The 16,430-nt window shown below is 49.1% G+C and overlaps 3 protein-coding genes across 5 annotated transcripts; 1 reads left to right on the forward strand and 2 right to left on the reverse strand.

The window, feature by feature from the left end:
• Positions 1–32: 32 nt before the first annotated feature.
• LOC148887840 (integrin alpha-M-like) lies at positions 33–7,491 on the reverse strand. 3 transcript variants are annotated; one of them, XM_089015523.1, is made up of 30 exons: positions 7,358–7,491; positions 7,096–7,198; positions 6,904–7,001; positions 6,646–6,716; positions 6,453–6,567; positions 5,395–5,522; positions 5,182–5,324; positions 4,954–5,104; positions 4,728–4,878; positions 4,056–4,129; positions 3,869–3,983; positions 3,635–3,771; positions 3,402–3,548; positions 3,112–3,321; positions 2,917–3,050; positions 2,707–2,849; positions 2,479–2,633; positions 2,291–2,416; positions 2,140–2,213; positions 1,932–2,073; positions 1,666–1,764; positions 1,452–1,531; positions 1,299–1,385; positions 1,156–1,225; positions 996–1,094; positions 847–927; positions 670–780; positions 471–584; positions 292–402; positions 33–207 (listed from the first exon to the last, which is right to left on the reverse strand). In XM_089015523.1, the coding sequence occupies exons 1-30, from the start codon at positions 7,392–7,394 to the stop codon at positions 112–114; spliced, it is 3,402 nt and encodes a 1,133-aa protein (XP_088871649.1). In that variant the 5' UTR covers positions 7,395–7,491; the 3' UTR covers positions 33–111. The 3 variants fall into 3 exon arrangements, with proteins under 3 accessions (XP_088871649.1, XP_088871651.1, XP_088871648.1); XM_089015525.1 differs by lacking the exon at positions 1,452–1,531 and having other exon boundaries at positions 1,932–2,009; XM_089015522.1 differs by having other exon boundaries at positions 1,299–1,531.
• Positions 7,492–8,299: 808 nt separating this feature from the next.
• Positions 8,300–10,482, forward strand: aldoab (aldolase, fructose-bisphosphate A b). The gene is made up of 7 exons (XM_089015578.1): positions 8,300–8,440; positions 8,900–9,018; positions 9,106–9,372; positions 9,443–9,603; positions 9,668–9,926; positions 10,000–10,199; positions 10,267–10,482. The coding sequence occupies exons 2-7, from the start codon at positions 8,907–8,909 to the stop codon at positions 10,357–10,359; spliced, it is 1,092 nt and encodes a 363-aa protein (XP_088871704.1). The 5' UTR covers positions 8,300–8,440; positions 8,900–8,906; the 3' UTR covers positions 10,360–10,482.
• An 84-nt stretch (positions 10,483–10,566) lies between these two features.
• On the reverse strand, positions 10,567–14,186 carry LOC148887842 (chymotrypsin-like protease CTRL-1). Its single transcript, XM_089015580.1, has 6 exons — positions 14,062–14,186; positions 12,900–12,917; positions 12,664–12,826; positions 12,284–12,552; positions 11,207–11,355; positions 10,567–11,141 (listed from the first exon to the last, which is right to left on the reverse strand). The coding sequence occupies exons 1-6, from the start codon at positions 14,111–14,113 to the stop codon at positions 10,815–10,817; spliced, it is 978 nt and encodes a 325-aa protein (XP_088871706.1). The 5' UTR covers positions 14,114–14,186; the 3' UTR covers positions 10,567–10,814.
• Positions 14,187–16,430: the final 2,244 nt, after the last annotated feature.

Below are 16,430 nucleotides of genomic sequence, written 5' to 3' on the forward strand. Positions count from 1 at the left end.
GATCATAAACACAAAATAGTCCACTGACACCATTCTGTGTGTTCTCATGGAATTCTCTTGGGTGTCTTGTGAGCATCGCCAATAGGACAAATGATGTCAGGGTTCTTCCTACTACGTAAGTGCGGCCTCGTCATGCATCGGGCCGCCAGTGTCTGTGCCGTCGACATCGTGCATCATTTCCTTGTATTTGCTTTTAAAAAATCCAGCCTATGAAAACACAAAAAAATGGAATATTATCAGGGTATATTTGTGCGATTATAGCCTTTACTTTTCATGCCCTAATCTTCTCACCTTATAAAGGGCGATTGCGAGAAGAACCAGTATAGCCACCCCGCCTAAGGAACCACCCACTATCTCTTTGGTAAAGTCCGGTTGCGGGTACACTTCCACCTCCGTCTCAATCTGAAATTCCCAAGAAGGTTTACGTCGAGAAATTAGAGGAGCCGCTCCGTTCTTTGCCATCAAATTACCTTTCGTGCCGGAGCGTCATGATTCGAAGATGGCGAAAAGAAGATATACTGGTTCTCGTCATACTCCAGACTGGCCGTGGTGGTCACGATGAATTTGGCCCTGTCTAGTCCGATCTGTTTGAGCAGGAGAGCAGACGGATGGGCGTGGCAACCAAAGATCCTCATGTGCGCTGCCCCCCGCCCCACGCTAAGGCGCTACCTGCTGGATCCAAGCCGAACTCATATTGGCTGATATTTTGTACCGTTTCTCCTCGAGCCTTCCCATAAAGCGAGAGCACCTGAACACCCTGCACGTGGCCACCGAGCAGTCCTGTGGTACATCCAATCACACCGTTCGATCCGCACCCAGAACGAAGGCTCGCGCGGTTTGTCTTACCACCACTTTATTTCCTTGCAGGCGATCACGCAAATCGGAGACATCCGCTCGTTCATCGTTGCTGTGCCGACAGTCGGGGATCTGAAGTGAAGACAGTCGATGCCACGTCAACCAAAACCCCCATTTGCCGTAGCAATGTGACGTGCGACCTGCAACGAGGTAAGATTCGTCCAGATGTCCTTTTCGCCGAGCTTCACGGGCACCCTGATCACCACCGTGACGTTTAAGGCTCGGACGTTGTTGGAGACCTAACACAAACCAAGTAAGAAATCAAATCCTCAAAAAAAAGGCCTTCGATGATTGTGCTACCTGAACAGTTTGCTCAACCGCTTTGTGCACGTCACTCATTCCAAAGGTGAAATTGACGTAGCTTAGGGAACTGGAAAGAAATGTCTGACGACTGGTCCGCTCAAAGAATCTTCTTCCATTGTCACGACCGTCCCAATACTCACCTTTCCATCGTGACAAAAATGCTGTACCTAACGCCGATGTCTTTCGCGTGGTAAAGTTGGCTTAAAGCCGAGTGACGCTTGTTCCCACTGTAACAGAGAACAACGGTTGAATTGCGCAACACGGCGCTGCGCAAACGTGTTGAGGAACTCGACCTTGTCGCATTTGCCGAGACCCAAATTTGGGTGTCCAGCTGACTGTTACTGTCGATGCCGTACGACACCACAAAGACGGCCTGAAAAGTCACCGGATCAGAAAGAAAGTCCAAAACCGCTGCGTAGGTTCTCGCAGGGATCGGCCAAGAGAAGAATGGAGGGACCTTCCCCCACATTGTCATCATTTTTAAGGCGTGTGGTGCGCCAAACTCACCGTCGTGTTGCTTCTGAGAATGGGCTTGTCAACGATGCAGTCTGTCTTTCCCCGAGAGAGGCCGCCTTCGCTGTCCAAGGAGTTGCACTCAACTCGGCCCTTTGTGGTGAAAACAAATCCAGGGGAGCGTCTGTGAGCTTTCAAGGTCAAAAACAGTCAAGCCGACTCTTCCCCTCTTGGTGATCAATTGAGCGTTCATCTAGCAGACTTTTGTGCCTCCATTTTGTGAAAAATCCACAACAAGTCCAGTGGATGGCCACACCTACCTGCAGGACGCCAAACTTCCTGAAGGAGAACTCGGCCGGGTACGTGAGAACAATGAGGACGTTGTAGGCGTTTTCCCCCTGGTTCTCCACAGATACAGTGACGTTCAAGAGCTCGTCAATGCCCACTCGGACTTCGGATGATCTGTTCCGACGAGAGACTTTCCAATGCGACAGAAACAGAAGTCTCGACGTGCGGTGAGGATCTTACCTGCTAAAATTGAAATCCAGTTTGAGGTTGTCCACACAGTTTTTGTCGAGGCCGCAGTCGATCTCAAAGGCCAACTGGGTATAGCGGACAATGGGTGAAAACAAACAAATGGGCCAAGCTGGGAAGCCCCGGAGGAAACAGGACCACTCACCGGATGAATGCTGAACGTCTGGGCTTGGACGGCCAGACTCGGGCCGAGGTCGTTGGCGGTGGGCAATCCTTCAAAAGTGAATCTGAGCTCGTTGTCCAGAGGGTTCAAGACGTCATCCAGACAGGGCTGCGGATGCCGGCGCTGTGAGCGAGAGCCTCATGAGCCATCGCCGCCGTACCACAACTCACCTCCACCAAGAAGTCGACGCTGAAACATTCTGGCGCCATCAAATCCAGAAGCAGGCTCCCGCTCTTTTCGCGCTTCTTGGCGCTGAAGTGAGCACGGTTGTTGGGCGCCTTGCGCGTGGCATCCAGCACCAGAGTGTAATTAACCCTAGCTGAGGCTGCAACGTTTTGGAGTTGAAGACGTTAATGTGATGCCGCATGTGGCGCAACCGACACTGAAGAATCGGGCACCTCTTGGCACGCTGGAGTGTCTGATCATCAGAAAGCAGATCTGTGCCGCAAAGTTGTTCGCCTTGGTACAGTCGGCGTTTTTCGTGGGGACTTGCGTCGGCGCGTAGGACAGCATGCTTTCCACCGTGACGATGGGCTTGGATCTGGACGGGGGAGCAATGGGTTAGGACGCCTGCGACTTCCGTAAAACCATCAAGGAGAATCCTCCACCTGAGTAAGGTGACGGTTCCTTTGGAACCCACGGCAATGTCGGGCAGGTTGTCCCCGCTCAGGTCCGCGGAGGACTGGCCGATGGACATTCCGAAGAACCTCAGTCCTGACTGCAACTCTGAGCCAGCGATCCTCTAAGAAGTGAAAAGCCATCAGAGTGCTTTGACCAAATCATCAATGGACACGGTCAGTCACCTGTGAGAAAGTCGCAACGATCGCCATTCGCTCGCCATGAAACACGTAGACGGCGCCTCGTCCGTCATCCTCCTGCGGCGCTCCGACCGCCAAGTCCTTGAGTCCGTCCGAGTTGAGGTCGGGCAGCGTGGCCAGGGAGGAGCCAAAACGCGCTCTGGCGGACCGGATTCCTCTGAGGACCAGCGGAGAGTCGAAGCGACACTCCACTTTCTGCTCCATGCGCCAAGACCAGTCGCGGTTTGGCTTTTCGAGGTCGGGGCAGGAAAGCGTGTTTGGCGGCGGCGGCTCACCAAACCGATCACGATGCAGACGTAGACCCGCCCCTCTCGATCCTCCTCCGCAAACATGGGGGCAGAGATGAGGATGACATCCGTGCGGGCGTCCCCGTTCACATCCACGCCGCAGACCGCCGCTCCGAAATATTCCCCGATCTGATACTACGGCGACAACAACGACCCTGGTCTTCAAATCATCCCCCAAAATATTCTTCATCCAGTCAGTAAGGTCCACCGCGAGAGCTTACCTGCCATTTGAAAGGGTCGATCGTTTGTTCAAGCCCGTTCTGCGAAATCACCATCACAACTCCTCTGTGTCGATATCTCGGAGCACCGACGACCGTCAACCTCGCGTAGCGCGTTTGGGCCACTGTCAGCGAATAGCCTGGAATGGAACGCAACATGCAGCCGTCTTTCTTCTGCTTCACTGCTCAAGAAAGAAGCGATTGAGTCCAGCTTGCCAAATCTTCTCCCGTTCGTACCGAGATAGCTGTCTGGAGGAACGCCGGTGGGCAAATAGGCGCTAGCTGCCCCGCCCGTGTACGTTTGGAAGCCTCCTCGCCATTCGTTGGCCCCGACGGATGAAATTTGGATTCCCTGCAAGGTCAGTGGAAATTATTAAAAAGGCCCAAAGCCATCAAGCGTTGCGTCCGGGTGGCTTTGTCGCACCCCGGGCACGTAGGCGGCGCTGAATCCCAGCTGAGCCATCTCCAGTTTCAGGGTCTCACCGCTCGATTGAGAGCCTGCGCGAATGACATAAAAATTAAAAATAAAACGGGCGCATTTATCTTGTGACTTTTTGGCTCGACAGGTAATACTCACAAAATTAGAATACCATGAGAAAGTTCATTCATTTCAGTAAATCAACTTAAAAAAGTGAAATGTATATATTACTTAGACTCATGACATGCATTGCAAGATATGTCAAGCTTTTATTTGTTAGAATTTTGATTATTATGGCTTACAGCTTAGGAAAACCGTAACATTACAGTTTCAAAAATTTGAATATCAAATGAAATAAACAGTGAAATGTCATTTCATTGATTGTCATTTTTCTGTTTATTTAATTTGCTTGCGCGTTGCGGTGCCAGGCGTAGAATAAAAAAATTAAAAAAGGGGGTCTCGCGGTTGTGGTCGTAAGTACCGTTGGTCGTAACTTGTGCCGGTCGTAACTCCGATGTTACCAGTATTCACTTCACATTTTAAGTTCAATGACTTCAATGAATGACCTTTTCACGACATTCTAAATTCCTGATTATTACCTGTACATGTTCAGTGTGCCCTTTCAGCATTACATCATCTCGAGGACAAATAGCCACCATGCCAAATTTCCGCCAGTACCTTCGATAGCAAAGATGCTGTCCCGCAAAGTCTCCCGTATTGCGTCCAGCGCGGCAAAATTCTCCACTTGAAAGACGTGCTTTGCCGGGGGAAAAGACGCGATGGTGTTCAGTTCCTTCCTAGCCGTCGTCTTCTTAAATGCGTGGCCCACCTTACATCAAGAAAACAAGATGGCGACATGGAAGCGTGTCAACCTTTCAGTCACGGCGTGTGAAATGCAACTCACCCCGATGGCGAATCGAACGACGTTTTTCCCCTCGGCTGCTCTGACCGCCGATGGCAAGTTGTGACTGTCGCCCGATTCTCCATCCGAAATGACGATGAGAATCTTCTTGACGTTGGGCCTGGAACCTGCGCTTTCCAAAAACACATGTTCCCTGAAAGCAACACAAAAAGAGCACTTTTCAAGAAAGATTCTTTTCTCATGGAGACGAACGCCCGGCGACAAACTCACACCACAGTCACGATGGCTCTGGCCGTGTTTGTCCCTCCGCTGATCTGTTTGATTCCATTAATATCATTTCTCCAGCGGTTCACGTTGAAGTTGGAAAAATAATTATGGATGGTGGGACTGCTGGAGAATTGGACAACCGCAAACTAAAAGGAACAAACAAGACATCCATAAGATGATATCCATCAGAAAATAACCACACGGTCGCTCTCTCACCTTGGAATCTTTTGCCAAAAAGGAAGCGATGAGATTACTGACAAACGTCTTCATTTTTCTGAAATCTGGAGCTGACACACTCGTGGAGCCGTCCAGGAGAAATGCGATGTCTGCTTGACTTTGGCACTCTTGTCAAAAAAAACAACAACAACAACAACAACAACGCTTGTTTAGAGTCACAAATGACTCCCAACAATTTGGTTCCTTTTGAAGGGGAACATTGAGGTGCTGAAAGATTATCTCTAGCACCCTCTTGATGCTCAAATATGACTTGCAAGAAATCTGACACAGCTGGGGCGTGACAAACGTGCTGTCAATCATAGCCGACGCATCGAAAACCGCCTCCCTGACTTCCTCCTTGCGTTTCAGGAGCTTTGCTGAACCTACGTTGGAATACCTCCATCCAGGAGCGGGAACACCCTTCCTCGTTTGCCAAGAAATTGGGATGTTAATTTATTCATACCTTGATTTTACTTGTTAAAAGTGCATTTCACTCATCTGTGTGTTAAAATGTGTCATGCTGGTGACACAACATTTTTAGCGCACTCCTTGATATGATGTCATAAACGTTTTTTGGCTTAAATATGGACTTCAATGGCTGACAAAGCTCAAAGGCGAGTTCTAGTGACTTGTTAGCAAATTAGCGAAGTGGCTCTAATGCCAAAAGCGAATGTAAGGCTTAATCAAGATCAAATCATTTTTATACAGTGTAAACTGGGTCTTTTGTTGCCCTTTTCAACATCAACAATTAGCTCAACAGGTACGTTATCATAGCTTTTTTTTGAAAAATAAGTCAGGAAACAAAAATTTTGCTGGTAGCTCGCTATAGCAAGTCCAGTGGAAATTGGTCCTGACTGTGCCAATCAAGCAGGTGTGGCTACCGCTAGCTTGTTTCCAGTGCTCTTGCTAGCAGCGCCAGGTGACCAAGGCTTCTGTGCAAATGGCCACATTTCAGATTGATAAGGAGACTGGGAGAGGGGGGCTTTACTCAAAGATGGCGTGGGAGGGAGTCAAGCGAAGCTCCCCTTGGAAACCATTTTGAGGGAAAAGTCAAGCACCGTCCAAGGAAGGCGGCAGGGGAACTCCGACGCGGTCCGAAGGGTCGATCTGCAAGCAGGCGCCGTTGTAGGTGGTGATGCTTCCGCAGTCTTTGGGGATGGTCGGACCGCATGCCTGCAAAGGGGACCGGTTCAGCGGCGCGATTGTCTCCAAGTACCCAGACGCTGATGTGCAAAAATGGCGGCGACTCACCAAGGTGGCTCCCGTGGACGGATCCAACGTCATGGTCAAACCAAGAGACATGTTGACGGCAAAAGGGGGCACTGAAAGGAGGAAGATGGGGATTTCAGAGCTACGCCAAGACCACGGATCGACTCAACACTTGATGAGGGATCCAAAATTGTAGCAATTATAATGTCATGATGAATAATCGCCCCCAAATATTTTTTTAACCGCAGCCCGATGGAGACAGCATAGATCTGACGTCCGCACCTTGTAGGATTCGCTCACCTGATATTGGCAGCGCCATGCAAGACTCGGTGGAGCATTTCCAGATTTTCCCTCTTCTGTCTTGTGAATATTGATCCAGGGGGGCACTGACCAGCAAGCTGTTCAAATACATTTTTTTTTTTTGGGGGGTGGGAGAAATTGGAAATGAAAGTCCAAACGAGAAAATGTTAGGAATCCAATTATTTGACTCACTCAGCTTGTCTTTGCACGATCTGGTATCCAAAACTGTCCGCCGGGTTCCTCAAAGTCTTCCAAGCCACGGGCTCAATATTGAAAGCAAGTGTACTTTTCAACACTGCGCAGAAGAAAACCAGAAGCAATGATGTCATCGCCGATGTGGTGCGCGCTACCGTCAACCGGCAAGAAATACCGTTGAAACGATTTGAACGGTGGAGGAATGGATGGGTCGTAGAGGCTACTAGTCTGACGGATCCACTAGCGACGTTTTTCTTACCTGTCATGAAAATTGCAGTGGACGTGAGCCAATCCATGTTGTGACTGCACCGAAATGCTGCAAGGCAACAAGACAGGAAAGTGTCGAAGGCGAAAGGCCACGTCAACACCGCGACAGGCGCAAAGGGGAACTTGCACTGTTTCGCCAACGTCGGAGAACGCTCTCAAATCCACCTTCCGGCTATTTATTTTTGATCACTGACGACGCGCTGTCAGAAAAAAAAAGATTGAACGTGACTCATTGTTGTTTGATTCATCACAAATCGACCGAAATGACTCTCTTGATTTCTCCTTTTTTACTTTTGACTTCCTCTGCACGGACTCGTTCCATTGTGGAAGCAAGAAATTGCACCAGAGGCATCAAGGCCCAGACGCTTGCGCAACATCCCCCACGTCACCTTCTCGTGACTGAGTCGGACATTTCTAAATGGCGGCGACCCGCTGAGTCGGTCCCATCGATGGCGAGCGAACGGACCATCTCGCCATTTATCTCTGTTAGCGATGCTAGCGTGTCGCCGCAAGTGGCAGAGGTGGCCAAAGCATTTGCAGATAGATGTGGGCCAAATCAAGCGCAAGCGTGACCTTTAGCGTGGGTACCAGCCAAGAGGATGACGGGGAAATGTCAAAAGTCATCTGATTAGGATTACAGAAGCAAAATCGGCGGCCGGCGTGGAACCCCAGATTGCCGCTTGGTGGTGATGAAACGCAAATATGTTGCTCGAACACAAGTGAGCCGATCTGAGACTGCACTTCTATCACCTGCCACTAGAGGGAGCCCGCCTAGCAGTCCCAGTACCCGTTCTATGCGGGGGGTCCCTGTTGTCCCACCCAAACGCTAAGAAGCCCTTTGTCCAAAATATTCCCCTCTTCCAGCGCGTTTGGCGTCGCCCACCCCCGAGATGGCGTGAATGTCACCAGTTGTCTCCGGTGGAGTCCTGTTCTTTTTATAGCCCGCCAGCTGAAATGTGAAGGGTCACCCGGGTGTATAAATAGCGGGGGGCAGCCTGCCCAGAGGCTGTCGCAGACGAAGGCCGGTTGTCCAGTTCCCTTTTTCTTCTCCGAGCTCTACTTTCTGACCTCAAAGGTAAAAGCGGACCGATTTTCTGTCTTTTTTTTCAAAACCAAACACCCGCACGTTTGCCACTTTTATTCATGAACTCCTGTTCTTTCGCACCCAAAGCCAAACTCGGATTTGCCTTGCATGTAAGGTAGCAGTAAGGCAGCGAGCGATATTGCCTTTTGATTTTGGAGCGGGTGAGCGGTGACTTTAATGCAAGATTTTCTGTGTCGGAGTCATTCAAAGTCACCGTTTTTTTTCTTTCTGCTGTACACGGAATGCGCGCACGGACTCTGGTGTGTGTCATGTCACACTCACTCCGGTGCCAAGTCAGTGTGCAACCGTCGCTGGGATGTCTCTATATTTAGACTCGCGACGTGCCATGCTAGCGCACGGAAGGTCACGACTCCGGGGGAAGAAAATGCCATTAGATCAGAGGCACGCTTGGTAGTCCGCGTTCAAATCTGCTCCGTTTCCCCCGAACAGAGTCAAGATGCCTCACGCGTACCCCTTCCTCACTCCTGAGCAGAAGAAGGAGCTCAGCGATATCGCTCACAAGATCGTCGCTCCCGGCAAGGGAATCCTCGCCGCCGACGAGTCCACCGGTAAGGCGACATCGCGCGACCATCAAGAGTCAAAAAGTCCCCCCCAAAAATGGCAAACTTAGAAGAAGCCGCCCCGTTTGTCTGCAGGAAGCGTGGCCAAGCGCTTCCAGAGCATCAACGCGGAGAACACGGAGGAGAACCGGAGGTTGTACCGCCAGCTCCTGTTCACCGCCGACGACCGCGCCGCCCCCTGCATCGGCGGCGTCATCCTCTTCCACGAGACCATGTACCAGAAGACGGACGGCGGCGTGCCCTTCACCCAACACCTCAAGGAAAGAGGCATGGTGGTGGGCATCAAGGTGGACAAAGGGGTGGTCCCCCTGGCCGGAACCAACGGCGAGACCACCACCCAGGGTGAGCCTCCGTTAGCGCCGCAAAGACCGTTTGTCGCGGGCTAACTGAAGGCGCTCCCCCTCGGATCCAGGTCTGGACGGGTTATACGAGCGCTGCGCCCAGTACAAGAAGGACGGCGCCGACTTTGCCAAATGGCGCTGCGTGCTGAAGATCACCCCCACCACCCCGTCCAGGCTGGCCATCATTGAGAACGCCAACGTCCTGGCCCGCTACGCCAGCATCTGCCAAATGGTACCCCGCCCGCCGCGTGCGCAGGGGCCGGCGCCCCTTTAACATCTGGCGCCGCCACCCTCAGCATGGCATCGTGCCCATCGTGGAGCCCGAGATCCTCCCCGACGGCGACCACGACCTGAAGCGCTGCCAGTACGTGACGGAGAAGGTCCTGGCGGCCGTTTACAAGGCGCTGTCGGACCACCACGTCTACCTGGAGGGCACCCTGCTCAAGCCCAACATGGTGACCGCCGGCCACTCCTGCTCCATGAAATTCAGCAACCAGGAGATCGCCATGGCCACCGTGACCGCCCTGCGCCGCACCGTCCCCCCCGCCGTCCCCGGTGCGACCCTCGCCCGCCCTTCCCTCCCCCATCGCCATGGCGACTGACAGCGTTTTGACTCCTCCCCCTTCAGGCATCACCTTCCTGTCCGGCGGGCAGAGCGAGGAGGAGGCCTCGGTCAACCTGAACGCCATGAACCAGTGCCCCCTGCACAGGCCCTGGGCCCTGACCTTCTCGTACGGGCGCGCCCTGCAGGCGTCGGCGCTCAAGGCCTGGGCCGGAAAGAAGGAGAACGGGAAGGCGTGCCAGGAGGAGTTCATCAAGAGGGCGCTGGTGCGTCGCCGCTCGATTGCAAATGTCCAAGAATGTCCTCTTTGATTTTTGCTCCCCCTCCCGGCAGGCCAACAGCCAAGCGTGCCAGGGCAAATACAGTTCCTCTGGAGCCAGCGCCGCCGGCGGAGAGTCCCTGTTTGTGGCCAATCATGCTTACTAAAAGGCAGCCAGGTGAATATTTACAATCCCCCACCCCCCGCACAAGTCTCCCTACTTTTCATCGGATCGATTCCATCCAGCGCCTCCTTGATAGCCGTTCAACGGAATAAAACCTTTACCCGTCTCTCCTGTTTGCCATCTTTCTTGAAAAAAGTACTCGGCATGCCACCCGTCTCTTCATTTCGAAAATCAACAATGCAGACAAGAATCGATTTTTAGCGGCAATTCCCCATGAATGTTGCCTTCATTGCGGAATGGCCCGTTTCTTTATTTCAATCAAAAGATGGCAGAGTGCCGGTGCGGCTCTTTGCGCGACCAGTCCAGAATGATGCGTTCCCGACTCGTCAAACAGGAAGTGAGGAACCTGCACACGGTCGTGTCAATCGCTGGAGCAAAGTCGTATCAGCGGATGTGATTCAATAAATCCACATTCCAAGACGGGGCGAGGTGGGTGTGTTAGATCCAGACGGTCAGCAGGAACGGCAAGATGCCGACGCCGAGCCCGGAAAGAGTCGCCGCAGTCGAGGAGCTGCCCGTATCCGGAGAGCTGTCCGGATCCAGCGAGCACACAAAGCCGTCGTCTTGGTCTGTGCCGGTGGGGGTGTAGGTGACAAAACTTATGGCGGCCCCCGCCACTTGCGCCGTAATCCAGTCTTGGTAAAAGGACACCCGAGCAAAGACCTCCGGGAAAAGCCCTGTTGCGCAGGGGACGCCGAAACTAGACAGGCCCGCCTGGATCCACACCGAGCCTTGCTTGCACTGCACCGGCCCGCCCGAATCGCCCTGAAAAAACATTTTACGGGTGAGCCCGAGGCGCGCCGTGACGCCGTCGCGAATCAAGCGCCAACCTGGCAGGTTCCTCTGCCCTCCTCTCCTGCGCAGATCATGTTGCTGGTGATGTTGATGTCTTCCACAAAGCTGTAGGCGCAGCTGCATTGCCGGTTACCGATGATGGGAATTTCAACCTCTTGCAGCCTTTCAAAGGCCACGTTTGGCTCTGTGGGAGAGGAAAAACTCCATTCAGACACTGACAGGACGCCAAAACCCCCAAGATGGATCACTTGGCGCCGCTAGCGCCAACGGAAGGCCTCACCTTTGATTAGCTTGCTCTCTTTTCCTCATATATATATATATATATATATATATTTATATATATATATATATATATATATATATATATATATATATTGTGTGTGTGTGTATCATGTCAAAGTCTGCTTTATTGTCTAATATGTATGCTTGTATATACATTTATACACATATACAGGTAACATCCGACTTATGACTGGGTTCCGTTCCGACAAAACGGTCGTAAGTCAAAATCCATTCAAAAAGGTAAACCTCGCGTTTACACGACAGGATAGTATACGATGTCAATCTGTTGTTTTTAAGCACTGTTTCCTTTTGAATACTATTAAAAACTAAACTGTTTCCAGTTCAATTATAAATTGTATAACTTTTAGTGTAATTGTTATCATTTTATCTCTCATATTATTGATTTTTATTACTGTATAACTGTACCGCTAATGTATACAAAACTTTACTGTACATTTCATTTATAAATGTTTTATTTACCCTGCTCTCCTTACTAATGGCCAGACGAGGTCGCCCGACAGACGCTTGGACTCAGGCGGACGCCGAAGGAAAAAAAAGCAGTGTACAGTTACACAGGAGATGTTGCCGAGACGGTATCTGCACTGTATAACTACTGCATTGAGTGTAGTCACGCAGATGATTGCTGTGAAAGTGTGTTACATACTGACTGGCCAAAATTGTACTCCAGTAAATCATGCTGGTCGTAACTCGGATTTTACAGTGTATATACACACACACACACACACACACACACAAGCCGCCGTCTGGCGGTCGACATTGGAATTGTTTTAATACTTGTGAGTGAAGAAAAGCGTCAGGTTGAAGCTCACCGTCACTGCTCAGCCTGCCCCATCCGGTGGCCCAGCACATGGTGCCGTTGTGGAACTGACTGGAGTTGCTCGCCATGCAGATGGGGCGGATGAAGTCGCTGTACGTGACTGCGACGTTCAGCCTCATCAGCGCAATGTCGTTTTGAAAGATGGGAGCGTTGTAGTCGGGGTGGACGATGATTTGGGCCAACGTTCGGCTCACCTCGTTCGGACCCGTGGTACTTTGATTCTGTTTGCCAAAGTGTAGGCGCCAACGGAGAAGGTCCGTGCTACGTTTGAGAAGGTGGATGGCGGGGGAGAAAAAGGGTCGATTGGCCATGTATTGTGCGTCGTCACACTTTTGGGGTCATGACTTTTAAGTTAGCGCCACTGGGTCTTACGTGGCAATGCAGTGGGCGGCGGTCAGCACCCATTCCGGGCTGATGACGCTCCCACCGCAAATGTGACTCCCGTCGACGTGCAGGCTGACCTGCCAGGGCCACGAACCCGCCGGGGCGTCTTCGCCTCCCACGATCCTCGGGTTGAGCGCCGCCGTTCCGCACTCTGGGGCAGCGGGGGAAGCGTGGGTGGTTCTGGGATTGGACCGAAGGCGGAATTTGTCACGCGGGTGACCTACCTTGAGCTTTTGAGACACCTGTTGGGAAGGAAGCGCCAAAGTTACTCCGGTTGACTTTGGGCAAACTCTATTTGAACTCCACTCACGCTGCTACAAAAGGAATCCAAACGACAAACGGGGGCAGACCCATCTTAGACTTGAAAGGAAAACAACCTTTCTCCTCATTCACTCATAATAATAATTATAAAAATATCATGTCCCCAAGACAGATCCAATGTGGACTTAGCGGTGTCCACATTTTATTTCTTTTAGTGCCTCATTTACTGCCAGACGTGCAAAAATGTGCCCACTCCAGTGCCAGGGTTTTTGTCATTGTCACTCCATTTTCAGGACCCACAGAATATTGAGTTTTAGGGCGACATAAACATTCAATGCAGCATAAGAAACTTTAGACTATTCTTTCATCAGAAAAAAAGAGTTAATTCCTAAATGATATGGGTCAGGAGTTATATGAGCTTGAAATAAGGGCGACTGTACAAAATACAATACAATACATACATACATACAGTGATACCTACTTAATTAGTTCCCAGAAAGTTTGTTGAAGGCGAAAGGTTCGTCTTCCAAACATTTATTTCCCATAAGAAACCATTAAAATAAGAATAATCTGTTCCCAGGTCACCATAAAACTTTTTTTTTGTTTATATAGTCCTTGAACAACTACTGAAGCTGGAACAAAGTGCTAACATGGAAAAAAGGGGAATGATGCCCACTTGTGGAAGGGAAAACATGGTCAGAGGTCTGACCAACGCTTTATCGGCACCCAAGCATGAAAAAACTTAAATCAGGAACGGCGCTCTGTCATATTTAAAAAATTATATATATATCAATATAACCGGACTATCGATATATTCGATCCTGCGGCATGTACATTTTCTCCTTGCGTTCATAGAAATAGTATCGTAATAAGCAGTACTATCGATATAACCGATATCGATATAACAAGACTTTACTATATATATATATATATATCAGAGCAGATGATTTTTCCTGTCTTTTTTTAACCTGTGGTACGGATCAAAATTCTTTTTGAATTTTGCCACACAGTTTGTGATCCCGCCGCCTATTCATTTTTCAGAGTCATCCGAGGCGGGCTGATATTGGACAAAAGCAGACGTCCCCCCCGCCTCCCGGCCCCCCATCCGGCCCCACGTACGCCCACCTTGACTTGTGAGTAGCAGAGCCCAGAGTATCACTCGTATACGCAGCATCATGTGATTGGAGTGCAGGAGGAAGCTGGCTTGCTCTTTTGCATCTAGCGTATTTATGCAATAGCCACTCCTCCGAAACGGGTTTGCCAAACCGGTTAGCGCTACCGTGACATCCGTCCGTCGTCACGCCACGCCACGCCACATTTGTCCGCGGCACAATAGCGTATCATCTGATCATCTGAACGCCTCATGTTTTTCCAGTGATGCCTTCACGGACCGTCGTCGACGGGTGTCCGTGGTGCACCTTTGGAATGCGCTCTGACCGGTCTCCGCTGTCTGTTTCCAATCACGTGGAGACAATGTGCGCTGTCACTGTTGGATTGGATTGGATTGGATTTGTCTTTACTAGTTGCGGTTTTCCCTTTCCGGCGTGCCCAGATGGGGATGCTCATTCGCTTGTTAACCCTTTCAGACCTTTTTTTTGGGGGGGGGGGGGGGTGCGATTCATTGGCCCTAGTCTAGTAGTTAGCACGGCGACTTCACAGTACAGAGGTCATGAGTTCAAATCCCACTGCGGCCTCCCTGTGTGGCGTTTGCATGCATGTTGTCCCTGGGCTCGCGTGGGTTTTCTCCGGGTTCTCCGGTTTCCTCTCACATTCCACAAAACATGATTGGCAGGCTGATTGAAACACGACATTTTGTCCTTAGGTGTGAGTGTGAGCCAAAATGGTTGTCTCTTTGTGCCCTGCGATTGACTGGCAACCAGTTCAGGGTGTCCCCAGCCGAGTGCCTGAAGACTGCTGGGATAGGCTCCAGCACCTCTAGCGACCCGAATGAAGATAAAGTGATCTGGAAAATGAATGAATGAATGAATGAATGAATGATCAAGGGATCCATCAACTTAACTCTGACAGGCCACAATATTACATACACCCATGTACATATTCCAGTGCAAACAGAGTTCAATGGCGATTCAAAGTTATTCATTGATATATTATTATAAATATATATTTAGCTGTTTTCAAGCATGATTGATGACGATTGAGTGTTGATGTATTATTTTTTTTTGTGATCAAATGTCAAGCACATGATCTTTGTGTACATGTTATCGGTCCTCATGACACAATCTTATCTTGGTTTTCTCCGTATCTCGCTCAGCAGTGTTTTTTTTTTTTTTTTTTTTTAAAGTACACTTCAGGTCAGCTTTTACTCGGTTTCAGTTTTATTCACTCAACGTCGTCATGCACTTGTTATGAATCGTGAAATGACTTTTGTTTATGTAACGAGCATGCCTCTGGAATCTCGGATTCTTTCACTCTTCAGGGAGCTGGTATCAATAACTTTTTGTGCAATTTGATTTTTATTTCCACAATTTTTTTTCATTTATTCTTTGGTTATATTTTATGTTATGATATATTTTCTTTGTTATAACTTTGCACACTTTGTTCTTTATTATACATTTTTGCACAATGTATCTTATTTATGCATTTTTTTAATTATTATTGTTTTAATAATATTTATTTTTTGGGTGACATTTTTTATTTATGCAATTTAAAAAGATATTCTGAATTATATTCTTATTTATCATTTATTTTCTTTATTTATTCTTCTATTTATTTATTGCCCAATTTGTAATGTGGCAAATCGGCGCATCCCCTCTTTTGTTTTTTGTTTTTTAAATATTTGTGTACCATTTTTTCATCAAGATTTTGACAGGTGTCAAAAGAGAGTCATCGTGAATGGGTTGTGCTTGTTAACTGATACGAGCAAGTTTTGAACTAAACAAAAGCCATTGCGTGTCAGTCTGGCACAGTTCGCCACGGCCAACGCAAACAGTGGCGCCAAACGCAAACGTGCCACTTGAAAATGCTTTGAGGTGTGACACTTCAAAGTAAAATGAAACAAGTCAACCAACTCCCACTACGTCCCTCCGGGGAAAGAAAAAAATATATACCATGTGCTCACACTCATTAGTTTTTGTTTCTTTTTAGGTGCTTAGCGTTTAGTTTCACTTTTGCCAGGGTTATTCTTACGTGTACAAATTACTGTACAAGCAGAATTGAGGTGCAATGAATTTCCCACGCGCAACTTTTTGCTGCTAACAAGCCAAGGCCAGCTAAAATTTATTTTTATTATTTATTAATTTTATTTTATTTTGAAATTCATATTTTAAGTTAAAATGTGTCATTTATTTATGGTTTTATTGTTCTGTGTATTGTTCTTTTAATTGTAAATTGTCCTTGGGTGTTCTGAAAGGCGCTTGGAAATTAAATGTAGGATTATTATTATTGTTATAAAAGCCCCCACCTCACACGCCAAAAAAAAACAATTCGAACTGACCGAAACGCCATTTTATGTCCCTGACTTGAAAATGTTTTTT

This window comes from Hippocampus bargibanti, linkage group LG15 (genome assembly GCF_051943395.1).
Source record: "Hippocampus bargibanti isolate YZ-2025 linkage group LG15, ASM5194339v1, whole genome shotgun sequence".
NCBI lineage: Eukaryota > Metazoa > Chordata > Actinopteri > Syngnathiformes > Syngnathidae > Hippocampus > Hippocampus bargibanti.